The 12224-nt window shown below is 39.8% G+C and overlaps 2 protein-coding genes across 5 annotated transcripts in view; one reads left to right on the top strand and one right to left on the bottom strand.

The window, feature by feature from the left end:
• ino80 (INO80 complex ATPase subunit) overlaps window positions 1-1758 on the top strand; it is a 69780-nt gene extending 68022 nt beyond the window's left edge. For all 4 annotated transcript variants that reach the window (XM_062045141.1, XM_062045139.1, XM_062045140.1 and 1 more), the window contains exons 36-37: window positions 516-731; window positions 863-1758. In XM_062045141.1, coding sequence (XP_061901125.1) covers window positions 516-731; window positions 863-1071 — 425 coding nt within the window. In that variant the 3' untranslated portion in view covers window positions 1072-1758. The remainder of the gene's footprint in view (window positions 1-515; window positions 732-862) is intronic.
• A 7317-nt stretch (window positions 1759-9075) lies between these two features.
• chac1 (ChaC, cation transport regulator homolog 1 (E. coli)) lies at window positions 9076-10407 on the bottom strand. The gene is made up of 3 exons (XM_062043611.1): window positions 9787-10407; window positions 9675-9710; window positions 9076-9596 (listed from the first exon to the last, which is right to left on the bottom strand). Exons 1-3 carry the CDS (start codon window positions 9955-9957, stop codon window positions 9213-9215), a joined length of 591 nt encoding a protein of 196 aa, XP_061899595.1. The 5' UTR covers window positions 9958-10407; the 3' UTR covers window positions 9076-9212.
• Window positions 10408-12224: the final 1817 nt, after the last annotated feature.

Below are 12224 nucleotides of genomic sequence, written 5' to 3' on the forward strand. Positions count from 1 at the left end.
TACTGTTGGTGTTATGGCCCAATACTTGTTTCCGTGTACTGTTTTGTTGACATCTGACCCTCTGCTTGACTGGTAAACATTGTCAAAAAAAGAACTGGCAGAGCAGGAGAAGCTGCTGGCATAATAAACACAATAGCACCTTGACAAAGTGGAAATCGGCTGGAAAACTTACTCTTTTATGTTCCCCGTTTTTTGTAGTACACAATGTAGTGAACAGCACTGTGCAAAAGTCCTGGGTGAATTATTATATAAAGATGTGATTCATTTAAAGAGAGGCTGCGTCCTGCTATTGTTAATGTGTATACTTATTTTGCTGATTTTGTTCTCTTTTTGGTATTTTCCGTTTATCCATCCATCCATCCATTTTCTACCGCTTGTCCCTTTCGTGTTGTAATAAATTATGTTTAGGCTCAATGACAGTGACAAAAGGCCTCTGACTAACAGTGCCTGTATTGATTAGAAAAATATCACGTAAACTTAAAAATATTATTGTGTACATTTCCTCCCTCGTTCAGGCGTTTCTGCCTCAGACACAATCAGTCCCGGCAGAGGCAGGTCGGGTCGGAGTCGAGGACGTCCAAAAGGATCGGGAGGTGGGCCCAAGTCTGGGTGCAAAGGGCGTGGACGCAAGTCAACAGCAGGCAGCGCGGCGGCCATAGCGGGGGCGATGGCGGGTGCAGCAGCTGCCTCAGCAGCAGCCTATGCAGCTTATGGCTATAGCCTTTCCAAAGGTTATAAACACTAAAATTATTTAAACACAGAGTTTGTGTGTGTGGGTTTACTTCCTCCAGGTGGAAATCTACACAACAATAAAAGTCCGCCTCTATAATCTGAGGCTCTTATGTCTTGTCTGCACTTCCAGCGGGCCTCGCCATGTCCAACCCTCTGCAGCCAGCGACGGGCTGTTCCGGCGCCAGTCCTGCCTTTAACCCTGCCAGAAGCGCCTTGTCTCCGCAGGCCAAGGGAGGAGGCGCCCCCGCTCAGAGCCCCAGCAAGCAGCTGATCCACGGCCACCAGCTGGCCGCTGCCAGGACGACCAAAGGCGGCCCCGCCATTTCTGGACCCCAATGATGCACTCACACCATCCTTACCTAGCATAAATGTGTGTCCGCTACACAACACGACAACAACCGCTGACCTAGTCTCACTGTGATCCTTGACAACGCCTCGTGCCTAAAACAAAACAGTCACAAAAGACACACACTTAGCGATTGCTATTCTTTTACGACAGGAAGCTCTTGTCATGCACCGCCGGATACCAAGGGCTGTCCAACGCACTGAGCCACGTCTTCCATGTTTGTTAATGATCATCCTTTTGCATTTGATATTCTCCATGTGCATTTCACCGTACCAACCCTCAAAGTCTGCAGCTTTTGTACTAAAAGCACCTATTTTTCTAATCAATACTAGCCAGCAGGATTCATAGTTACCGTATATCTTCTCAAACGTACTATGTTGAAAGTTTCAAAATGAGTATTCAACTGGCTCAAACAGAGATGCTGCTAATTGTAAATTAATAATTTCATTGACGCAACTGCGTCGTCTAGTAGTTTAGTAAGTTATTTCAGTTGACAATTTGCCATAACTGTGAAGAGCACATCCACTTGTAAAACTTGTGTACATTGTATTGAAGACTATATATATCTATATATTTATGTGTATGTATGTGTATATATACACGTGTATATATATATGTATATATGTATATGTGTAGATATATATGCATGTACAGTATATATGTGTGTATATATATATATATACATATATATATATATATATATATATATATATATATATATATATATATATATATATATGCATGTATATATGCATGTATATATGTACATATATATGTATATATATGTATATATATATATAATATATGTATATATATGTGTATGTATATATATGTATATATATATATAATATATGTATATACACTACCGTTCAAAAGTTTGGGGTCACCCAAACAATTTTGTGGAATAGCCTTCATTTCTAAGAACAAGAATAAACTGTCGAGTTTCAGATGAAAGTTCTCTTTTTCTGGCCACTCTGAGCGTTTAATTGACCCCACAAATGTGATGCTCCAGAAACTCAATCTGCTCAAAGGAAGGTCAGTTGTGTAGCTTCTGTAACGAGCTACACTGTTTTCAGATGTGTGAACATGATTGCACAAGGGTTTTCTAATCATCAATTAGCCTTCTGAGCCAATGAGCAAACACATTGTACCATTAGAACACTGGAGTGATAGTTGCTGGAAATGGGCCTCTATACACCTATGTAGATATTGCACCAAAAACCAGACATTTGCAGCTAGAATAGTCATTTACCACATTAGCAATGTATAGAGTGTATTTGTTTAAAGTTAAGACTAGTTTAAAGTTATCCTTCAGTGCTTTTCCTTCAAAAATAAGGACATTTCAATGTGACCCCAAACTTTTGAATGGTAGTGTATATATGTATATATATATTTACATATATATGTATTTGTGCTGATTGAATACGTGGCTCATCTTTGGTGTTGTTTACAGTGATTTATGTTGATAATGTTATTAATGTATGATCATCTGGGGCATATATACAGTATACATGTATGTACATAATGACGTGAGGATGCTCCCCTGGCTTTTCCCGTGTTTGCCTGTCTTTTTATAGGTCAAGTGTACATAATGAATAAATGCATCTGTCATTTTACTAACAAGAAGAGTCACGTGGAAATTAAATTAGTGCTTTGTCAGACTTTAGGTTGAAACCAGGTGTCACAATACAGAATAAAGACTATGACGGTGTGGCTCGGTTGGTAGCGCGGCCGTGCCAGCAACTTGGGGGTTCCAGGGTCGATCCCCGCTTCCGCAATCTTAGTCACTGCCGTTGTGTCCTTGGGCAAGACACTTTACCCACCTGCTCCCAGTGACACTCACAATGGTTTAAATGTTAGATAATGGGGTTCACTTTGTAAAGCACTTTGAGTCACGAGAGAAAAGCGCTATAGAAATATAATTCACCTCAATTCATGACAAGAAACTAAAATATACATCTCATGAAACTAAGCTAGGTCATACGACATTTTTTTTTTAAATCCTAAGGGTACTTCCTGTTTTTAAGCAATATTAAAGCCAGTATGTCTGGAAATATTTGGGATGTCATGATATGCACAAAAAGCTATTGAAAATATCCTGAATATTAAAATTGTAAGTATGTTCTCTTTAGTAATTAACTGTACTGTAATCTGAAGTTATATCAGTCAGCTACATAACAGGCCCATTTTTTTGACTTCGTAAAAAAACTACTTTTAATGTGCACTTTAATTTGAAATTCCAAGTGCACTTCCTGTTTTGAAGCGCTGTCATATTATTGGTTATATCAATATTTTGTGTGTGTTTTAATGAATAGTTATACTATTTGGATTCCTGAGTGTACTATAAGCCATACAAGGTAATTAAACGTGTTTTGCTAATAGTTACTGTAAAGGGAATTGTATTGTAGATGGATGGATGGATAGAAACTAGGAATATATAATGGGCAATGTGCATAATTAAACATTAAATAACAGGCTTAATTTGTCATACATGTAGATTTCCAACCACTAATTCGTTATCCGGACAACACATTTTATATTTTCTATAAATAATGTTCTAATTGACATTTTGAGTTAACATCCGACTCTCCCGTGTTTTTTAATACGTAAATAAAAATGGCGGACTATTCCTACGTGTTTTTGCCGCTTTCAAGATGGCGCTTTGCGTGGATGTGGAATTTGAACTCGATAAGTTTTTCAAGACGAGAAGCATTTGGTCTCAAATTTCTTGATTTCATGTTTATTGTATACCGAGACTGTGTGGCTTTGGCTTGAATGTGAGTATCGAATTCCTGAGCTAATTGTGTTTTATTATAATGTCAAACACTTTCACATTTACGGTAATAGTTTTAACACTGAAACAGCTTTGGAAACGTGCTCAACCGGAAGGAATCAACCGGAGAACACTAAAGACCCGAAAACTAATCCTCCAGTAGGGATGTGCGTATCGATCCTGTGGTATCGATATATCGATACTCACACGCTACTCATTTGGCATCACTTTTCTGAAAAAAGTATCGATATAAACCAAAAAACGGCGTGTGGGGGGTGCAAGCATCACTTTCAGATGTTTTTGATGACTTACTTAACTTACTATGTGCTGGGACACCCCTGTACCTGGCAGAGTATAGAGCTGGCCTAGTCACGTGACAGGAGACAGCGAATGAGCGTCGTCAACGTGCAACACACACACAGCCAGCCGACAGCGATGCAGCCAGGCATATCCAGTGTTGTCCAATTGTTGACTTAAAGGCCTACTGAAATGAATTTTTTTTATTTAAACGGGGATAGCAGATCTATTCTATGTGTCATACTTGATCATTTCGCGATATTGCCATATTTTTGCTGAAAGGATTTAGTATAGAACAACGACGATAAAGATTGCAACTTTTGGTATCTGATAAAAAAAAGGCTTGCACCTACCGGAAGTAGCGTGACGTAGTCAGTTGAACATATACGCAAAGTTCCCTATTGTTTACAATGATGGCCGCATGAAGTGAGAGAGATTCGGACCGAGAAAGCGACAATTTCCCCATTAATTTGAGCGAGGATGAAAGATTTGTGGATGAGTAAAGTGCAAGTGAAGGACTAGTGGGGAGTTGAAGCTATTCAGATAGGGAAGATGCTGTGAGAGCCGGGGGTGACCTGATATTCAGCTGGGAATGACTACAACAGTAAATAAACACAAGACATATATATACTCTATTAGCCACAACACAACCAGGCTTATATTTAATATGCCACAAATTAATCCTGCATAAAAACACCTGCGTGTTTGTTATGCTAGCTCCTAGCTCCTCTGCTAGCTCCTAGCTCCATAGAACACGCCAATACAATTCAAACACCTGATCAACACACACAATCACTCAGCCCAAAAGACCGTTTACCTAACCCAAGGTTCATAAAGCTTATATATTTTTAAAAAGTTACGTACGTGACGCGCACATACGGTCAAGTTATCGAATGTTTAGCAGCCAAGGCTGCATACTCACGGTACCTGATATTCAGCTGGGAATGACTACAACAGTAAATAAACACAAGACATATATATACTCTATTAGCCACAACACAACCAGGCTTATATTTAATATGCCACAAATTAATCCTGCATAATAACACCTGCGTGTTTGTTATGCTAGCTCCTAGCTCCTCTGCTAGCTCCTAGCTCCATAGAACACGCCAATACAATTCAAACACCCGATCAACACACACAATCACTCAGCCCAAAAGACCGTTCACCTAACCCAAGGTTCATAAAGCTTATATATTTTTAAAAAGTTACGTACGTGACGCGCACTTACGGTACGGTACGTGTTATGCTAGCTCCTAGCTCCTCTGCTAGCTCCTAGCTCCATAGAACACGCCAATACAATTCAAACACATGATCAACACACACAATCACTCAGCCCAAAAGACCGTTCACCTAACCCAAGGTTCATAAAGCTTATATATTTTAAAAAAGTTACGTACATACGCAAAAAAAAGCCAAAGCTGCATACTCACAGTAGCACGTCTGCGTCTTTGTCATCCAAATCAAAGTAATCCTGGTAAGAGTCTGTGTTGTCCCAGTTCTCTACAGGCGTCTGTGTATCCAAATCAAAAGTCCTCCTGGTTAGAGTCTCTGTTATCCGAGTTCTTCCATCTTGACTGCATCTTTCGGGAATGTAAACAAAGAAGCGCCGGCTGTGTACTGTTGTGGCTGACTACGTTCGAAAAATACGTCCATTTCGCACCGACAACTTTCTTCTTTGCTTGCTTGGCTTCCTTCTCCATAATGCAATGAACATGATTGAAACAGATTCACGAACACAGATGTCCAGAATACTGTGGAATTATGAAATGAAAACAGAGCTTTTTCGTACCGGCTTCAATGTGGAAGGCATACACGTGTTCGTCGGGCTACGTCACGCGCATACGTCATCCTCAGAGGCGTTTCGAACCGGAAGTTTAGCGGCAAATTTAAAATGTCACTTTATAAGTTAACCCGGCCGTATTGGCATGTGTTATAATGTTAAGATTTCATCATTGATATATAAACTATCAGACTGCGTGGTCGGTAGTAGTGGGTTTCAGTAGGCCTTTAAAACAGGCATTGTTTTTTTTTTTTAGTAATGTTTACTGAATATTTTTGTTTAAATGATTATCCTAAATTCAAATAATTTCCACGCAGGGAAATTTACTGTTAGTTGAAAATTGCTTGAGTATTTAAAACAAGATAAGAAAGAGATACAATTTGGAGATTCTTCATCTTTGCATTACAGTTTTATTTTTTTCCAAGAAAATCTTGAATATATGATTGAATGTGATTTTGGTTTTAATCCGTAACATGATTTCTTACATTTCGAAAACATTAGCCTATTTCATATTTCATTAATTGCTAATTATATCACAAACTTTAAAAAATAACTGCAGCTTCTTGCAATTCGGATTTGACAGTTAATTGGAAAGCCCTAATATTTAATTATTATTATATATAATATATAGTTATTATTATATATAATATTTAATTTATTTTTCATATTTGTTATTTATTTTAATTTTACTTTTATTATATATTGACCATAATAAATGTGGTATAAATGGTCTGTATTTGTCTTGTGATTTGTCTTAAATAATAACAATAGTAATAATATTTTTGACTGACAAAAAATTGCCAATAAGAAATTATTGGTATCGGTATCGATGAAAATGCAAGAAAAAGTATCGGTATCGTATCGAATCGTAAAAGTGTGGTATCGCCCATCCCTATCCTCCAGTAACCACAAGCAGTCAACACACGGTGAATTTTACAAACTTTATTCAGAAAATATTGTCTAGAAGAAAAAAAAACTGGAACATTCTTTACTTAGTCGGATTTGCTTTCAAACACGTCAATGATGTGCAAAACGACAATACTTAAAATTAACTTTTATGAAGTGTTGGGTAAAATAGGCAGGTAGGATCATTGGGTGCTGAACTTGTTTAGGAGGGGATCATTTAAGTGCGACACATGTATCATGAATCAATTTAAGTGGACCCCGACTTAAACAAGTTGAAAAACTTATTCGGGTGTTACCATTTAGTGGTCAATTGTACGGAACATGTACTTCACTTCGCAACCTACTAATAAAAGTCTCAATCAATCAATCAATGTTTTAGTATTAGTAATTCATAATTCAATCATTTAATTTTCATTGCTTCACATTTTTGTCCATAATGTTACAAGTATTTAATGTCATATAAAATATGGCCTGCAAAGGTAAATTGATTCTAAAAGTTATTTTTAATGGCACACAAGTTATATTAAAGGCCTACTGAAATGAATTTTTTTTATTTAAACGGGGATAGCAGATCCATTCTATGTGTCATACTTGATCATTTTGCGATATTGCCATATTTTAGCTGAAAGGATTTAGTAGAGAACATTGACGATAAAGTTCGCAACTTTTGGTCGTTAATAAAAAAAAGCTTTGCCTGTACCGGAAGTAGCGTGACGTCGCAGGTTGAAGGGCTCCTCACATTTACCCATTGTTTACACCAGCAGCGAGAGCGATTCGGACCGAGAAAGCGATGATTACCCCATTCATTTGAGCGAGGATGAAAGATTCTTGGATGAGGAACGTGAGAGTGAAGACTAGAGTGCAATGCAGGATGTATCTTTTTTCGCTCTGACCGTGACTTAAGTAAAAGGGCTCATTGGATTCCACACTTTCTCCTTTTTCTATTGTAGATCACGGATTTGTATTTTAAACCACCTCGGATACTATATCCTCTTGAAAATGAGAGTCAAGAACGCGAAATGGACATTCACAGTGACTTTTATCTCCACGACAATACATCGGTGAAGCACTTTAGCTACGGAGCTAAAAAAAACACAAAAAAACATTGTGCTTAAATGCAGATAGAAACAAAAGAAATAAGCCCCTGACTGGAAGGATAGACAGAAGATCAACAATACTACTATCAGGAGACAACGAACCAAACACTGGACCTGTAACCACACGGTTAGTGCTGTGCCGCCTGTCGAAGCCTAGCAAGTTTGTTGCTAACGACGCCATTGAAGCTAACTTAGCTACGGGACCTCGTCAGAGCTATGATAAAAACACTAGCGCTCCTATGCCAGCCCTCATCTGCTCAACACCCGTGCTCTCCTGCGTTCCAGCGATCGACGGCGCGACGAAGGACTTCACCCGATCATCGATGCGGTCGGCAGCTAGCGTCGGATAGCGCATCTGCTATCCAACTCAAAGTCCTCCTGGTTGTGTTGCTGCAGCCAGCCGCTAATACACCGATCCCACCTACAGTTTTTTTCTTTGCAGTCGCCATTGTTCATTAAACAAATTGCAAAAGATTCACCAACACAGATGTCCAGAAATACTGTGGAATTTTGCGATGAAAACAGAGCTGTTTGTATTGCGATACAATGTGTCCGAATACTTCCGTTTCAACCATTGACGTCACACGCAAACGTCTACATAGACGTTTTCAACCGGAAGTTCCCCGGGAAATTTAAAATTGCACTTTATAAGTTAACCCGGCCGTATGGGCATGTGTTGCAATGTTAAGATTTCATCATTGATATATAAACTATCAAGACTGCGTGGTCGGTAGTAGTGGGTTTCAGTAGGCCTTTAAATGGACACTATAATTTAAGTTTTATTGCTGATCTGATCTTGTGGTTATCCCGCTATAGGCATTATAAATACATTTTATAGGCAAAAAGTTAAGTATTAAACTGACAGTGCAAGTGTAATGAATTTTAAGTCAAAATGTTTTTTTGTGATATATTTGTGAAAATCAGTCAATTTTGATTTAAACGGTTTTATGAACAGTTTCCCATTTGAATCCCTGCTTTAAGTAAACAGGCCTAGAACCCCTTTATTGGGCATATCTTTATCCTACCAAAAGATCACCTAAAATACTTTCATACAAGCAGTGTATATTAATGTCTGGGCATTTTTGTGCCACGCCAAATAAGTGTATAGCACCTGCATGTTTCAAAACACTTGAGATGCAGATGAAGCTTTCCAATGGTTTATTATCTTTTGACAGTATCAATGTTACAAGCGTCATTGAATAAACAAACATTTAACAGTGCATTTAACAGTGCATCACTTAAGTTATTACACGTCGACCGATGACGAGCCTCGCTCTTTTACTCCACCGCCAACATGTATGACACTACGGACAGTGCCGCCGCCTCCACCGAGAACAGGTGCTGGTCCTCTACGTGAGGGCAGCTGCACCTCATGAAGGCGGCCAAGCGGAGTAGGTACTCCAGGTTGTGGCCCGTCTTGCCCTGGCACACGGCGATGTGGGCGCCGATCTCCTCGGGCGGGGCGGGCCCCAGGTACAAGGGGTTGTCGGCGGTGGCGATGTAAAGCAGCGCCGACACAGACAGCTGTTCCGGCCCCTCGGGGTGGAACTCGACCATCTCGGCGACGTAGCCGCCGCACTTGCCCTCACGGACGTCCAGGTAATTGAGGGCCTCCTCCACCTGGGCGCCTGTCACCTCAAACGCAAGACCCCACGTGCTCGCCTGTGATTGGGTGAGAACACAGTTAGACAAGTCAAGCAGGATGAATTGAGAGCGAACAGGAAGTAGAGCATCACTTACGTCATGCTCTGGGATCAACGTCACTACTCTTCCGGGCTGGAGGACAGAAAAAGTCATGTGATCAGATAATGTATTCAGTGCTAATAAGAAGCCCAAAAATAATCAATCTCACCAACTCGTTGTTGCCTCGGTGGAAGTTGTCGCCATGCCAGAAACGTCTCTTGTAGCCTCGAATGTGGCCAACTTTGCTTCTCTTGTACTGGAAGTCGGGTTTCCACACCAGAGAGCCATAGCCGAAGATCCACAGGCTGCTCTTGGCGGCCAGGATGTCTTGGGGCTTCATTTTGTTGCTCAAACACGTTTGAATCGAAAAAAATCGAAGATGGATTTATGGATGGACTTCCGTTAAGCGGTCACCCGGGCTAACTAGCTGGCTAACGTTAGCTTCCTACGGTCCAGCAGTAGCGGTATCGGTTGGCTAAATGGTATACCGCGGACGGTACTTGAGCCCAACTGCTTGGCAGTCGAGACGATGGAGATGAGCGCTGGGTTTTGCCGATGCATTGCCATTGCATTACAGTTGCCGCATTCTGCCTGGTTAAAAATCCATGGTAGCCGCTTGGGGCCCAACGATGCGTCAAAATGAGGGGAAAAGACGAACTTGTTTTGGTCAGCAGCTTCGCCGGCCTTGTAAAGATTTGTACACGCAGGCTAGTCGACAATAGAGATAATAACGGTGTACTAGCTTCAGATATTTGTCTCGCTCTCGCTCAGTCGCCTTCCTCGTATCTATGACCAGATGCGTTGCAACTAGCATGTCGGGTTTTTATACGTTTCAGAAACATAGGGCTCAGATAAATTGACCAATAGGAATACAGTATTTCGTATCCACCCTTCTCGTGTGCCCAATCAGAGGCGTTGCGGTGAAACTGGCGATGCCACGTCCAACAAACTCGCCATTCTATTGGCTGAAGCCTTCAGTGGGACGGTCGTCCTTGTTGCTGGTTCTATTGGTTGAAGAGGTGACACTCAACACTGCTTGGAGTTCTATTGGCTAACCATGCTGTCACTCATGATTCTAGCAACGTTGTCTGGCTGATGCAACCTTTTCTCAGCGTTTCAGTGCAGCCATATAAGCAAAGCAACATACCAAGACATTGCATCAGACTCAACCACTTCTAAGAGGGGCTGTGATTTCTATAGTTTATCGTTATATTTACCGATATAAAGTTATAATTAAACTGCTTGAACCAGCATAGCCATATTTTAACAATTTGAACCAAATATACCTACAGTACTATAATCACTATAAAGTTATATCTAAACTACTTGAACCAACACATGTATATTTAAACAATGTTGAATAACACATGTATATTTAAACAATGTTGAATAAGTATAATGTTGTATTCGACTACTTTGAATCTGTATAAAGTTATATTCAAACTTCTTTGAATCTGTATAAAGTTATATTTAAACTGCTTTGAATCAAAATAAATCTATATTTTAACTAGTTTGAATGAATATAAAGTTATATTTGAACTACTTTAAACCAATATAAAGTAATATTTTAACTATGAAGACATATAACATTATATTTAAACTGATTTGGATTGATACAAAGTTATATTTAAACTACTTTAATCAATACAAAAAGTTATATTCAATCTTGGGCTGTCAAAATTAATGCGATAATGCATTAATTATAAATTTCAATAACGGACTAATTTTTTTAATGAGCAATTAATGTGAACACTTCCTTTTTGACCCTCCTGCCGTGCCATAGCGGGGGGAACTTGGCTGCAGTTTACTTGCTAATGATGAGCCATAAGCAAGCAGAAATGGATAAAGAAAAGGGCACATTATAAAAATATCAGATTCAAAGCCATAGCACGTTGTTCTCCCGACAAGAAGGGACTATTTTTCGCTGTGAGAAGAGGTGACATTCCAGCAGCAAACACCAGCTGCGCGCGTTGTTCTAGAGGTGGGTGGTGCTTCACTTCCGTGTTCAGATTACGGTTAAGGTGCAGTAATAACATGACAGTTAGAGTGTTACTGTGACTGCTTTAAGTAAGATGACATAAAAGCTCAACAGAAATGAAAGATGGTCAGCAGGATGTCAAAAGGAGACTTTTTTATTGCAAACAGTCGTCGATCCGACATCAAAACATGTTAAAGGCCTACTGAAATGAAATTGTTTTATTTAAACGGGGATAGCAGATCCATTCTATGTGTCATACTTGATCATTTCGCGATATTGCCATATTTTTGCTGAAAGGATTTAGTAGAGAACATTGACGATAAAGTTCGCAACTTTTGGTCGCTGATAAAAAAAGCCTTAATTGCCTGTACCGGAAGTAGCGTGACGTCGCCGGTTGAAAGGCTCCTCACATTTCCCCATTGTTTACACCAGCAGCGAGAGCGATTCGGACCGAGAAAGCGACGATTACCCCATTAATTTGAGCGGGGATGAAAGATTCGTGGATGAGGAACGTGAGAGTGAAGGACTAGAGTGCAGTGCAGGACGTATCTTTTTTCGCTCTGACCGTAACTTAGGAACAAGGGCTCATTGGATTCCACACTTTCTCCTTTTTCTATTGTGGATCACGG

This window comes from Entelurus aequoreus, linkage group LG04 (assembly GCF_033978785.1).
Source record: "Entelurus aequoreus isolate RoL-2023_Sb linkage group LG04, RoL_Eaeq_v1.1, whole genome shotgun sequence".
Lineage (NCBI taxonomy): Eukaryota > Metazoa > Chordata > Actinopteri > Syngnathiformes > Syngnathidae > Entelurus > Entelurus aequoreus.

Bases quoted from the DNA above. Each gene is read 5' to 3' on its own strand.
- chac1 (XM_062043611.1), bottom strand. From the start codon at position 9,957: ATGAAGCCCCAAGACATCCTGGCCGCCAAGAGCAGCCTGTGGATCTTC. The intron at 9,711-9,786 runs GTGAGATTGATT...TCTGTCCTCCAG, and splicing joins ACCGAGGCAACAACGAGTTG to CCCGGAAGAGTAGTGACGTT. The intron at 9,597-9,674 runs GTAAGTGATGCT...ACCCAATCACAG, and splicing joins CGTTGATCCCAGAGCATGAC to GCGAGCACGTGGGGTCTTGC.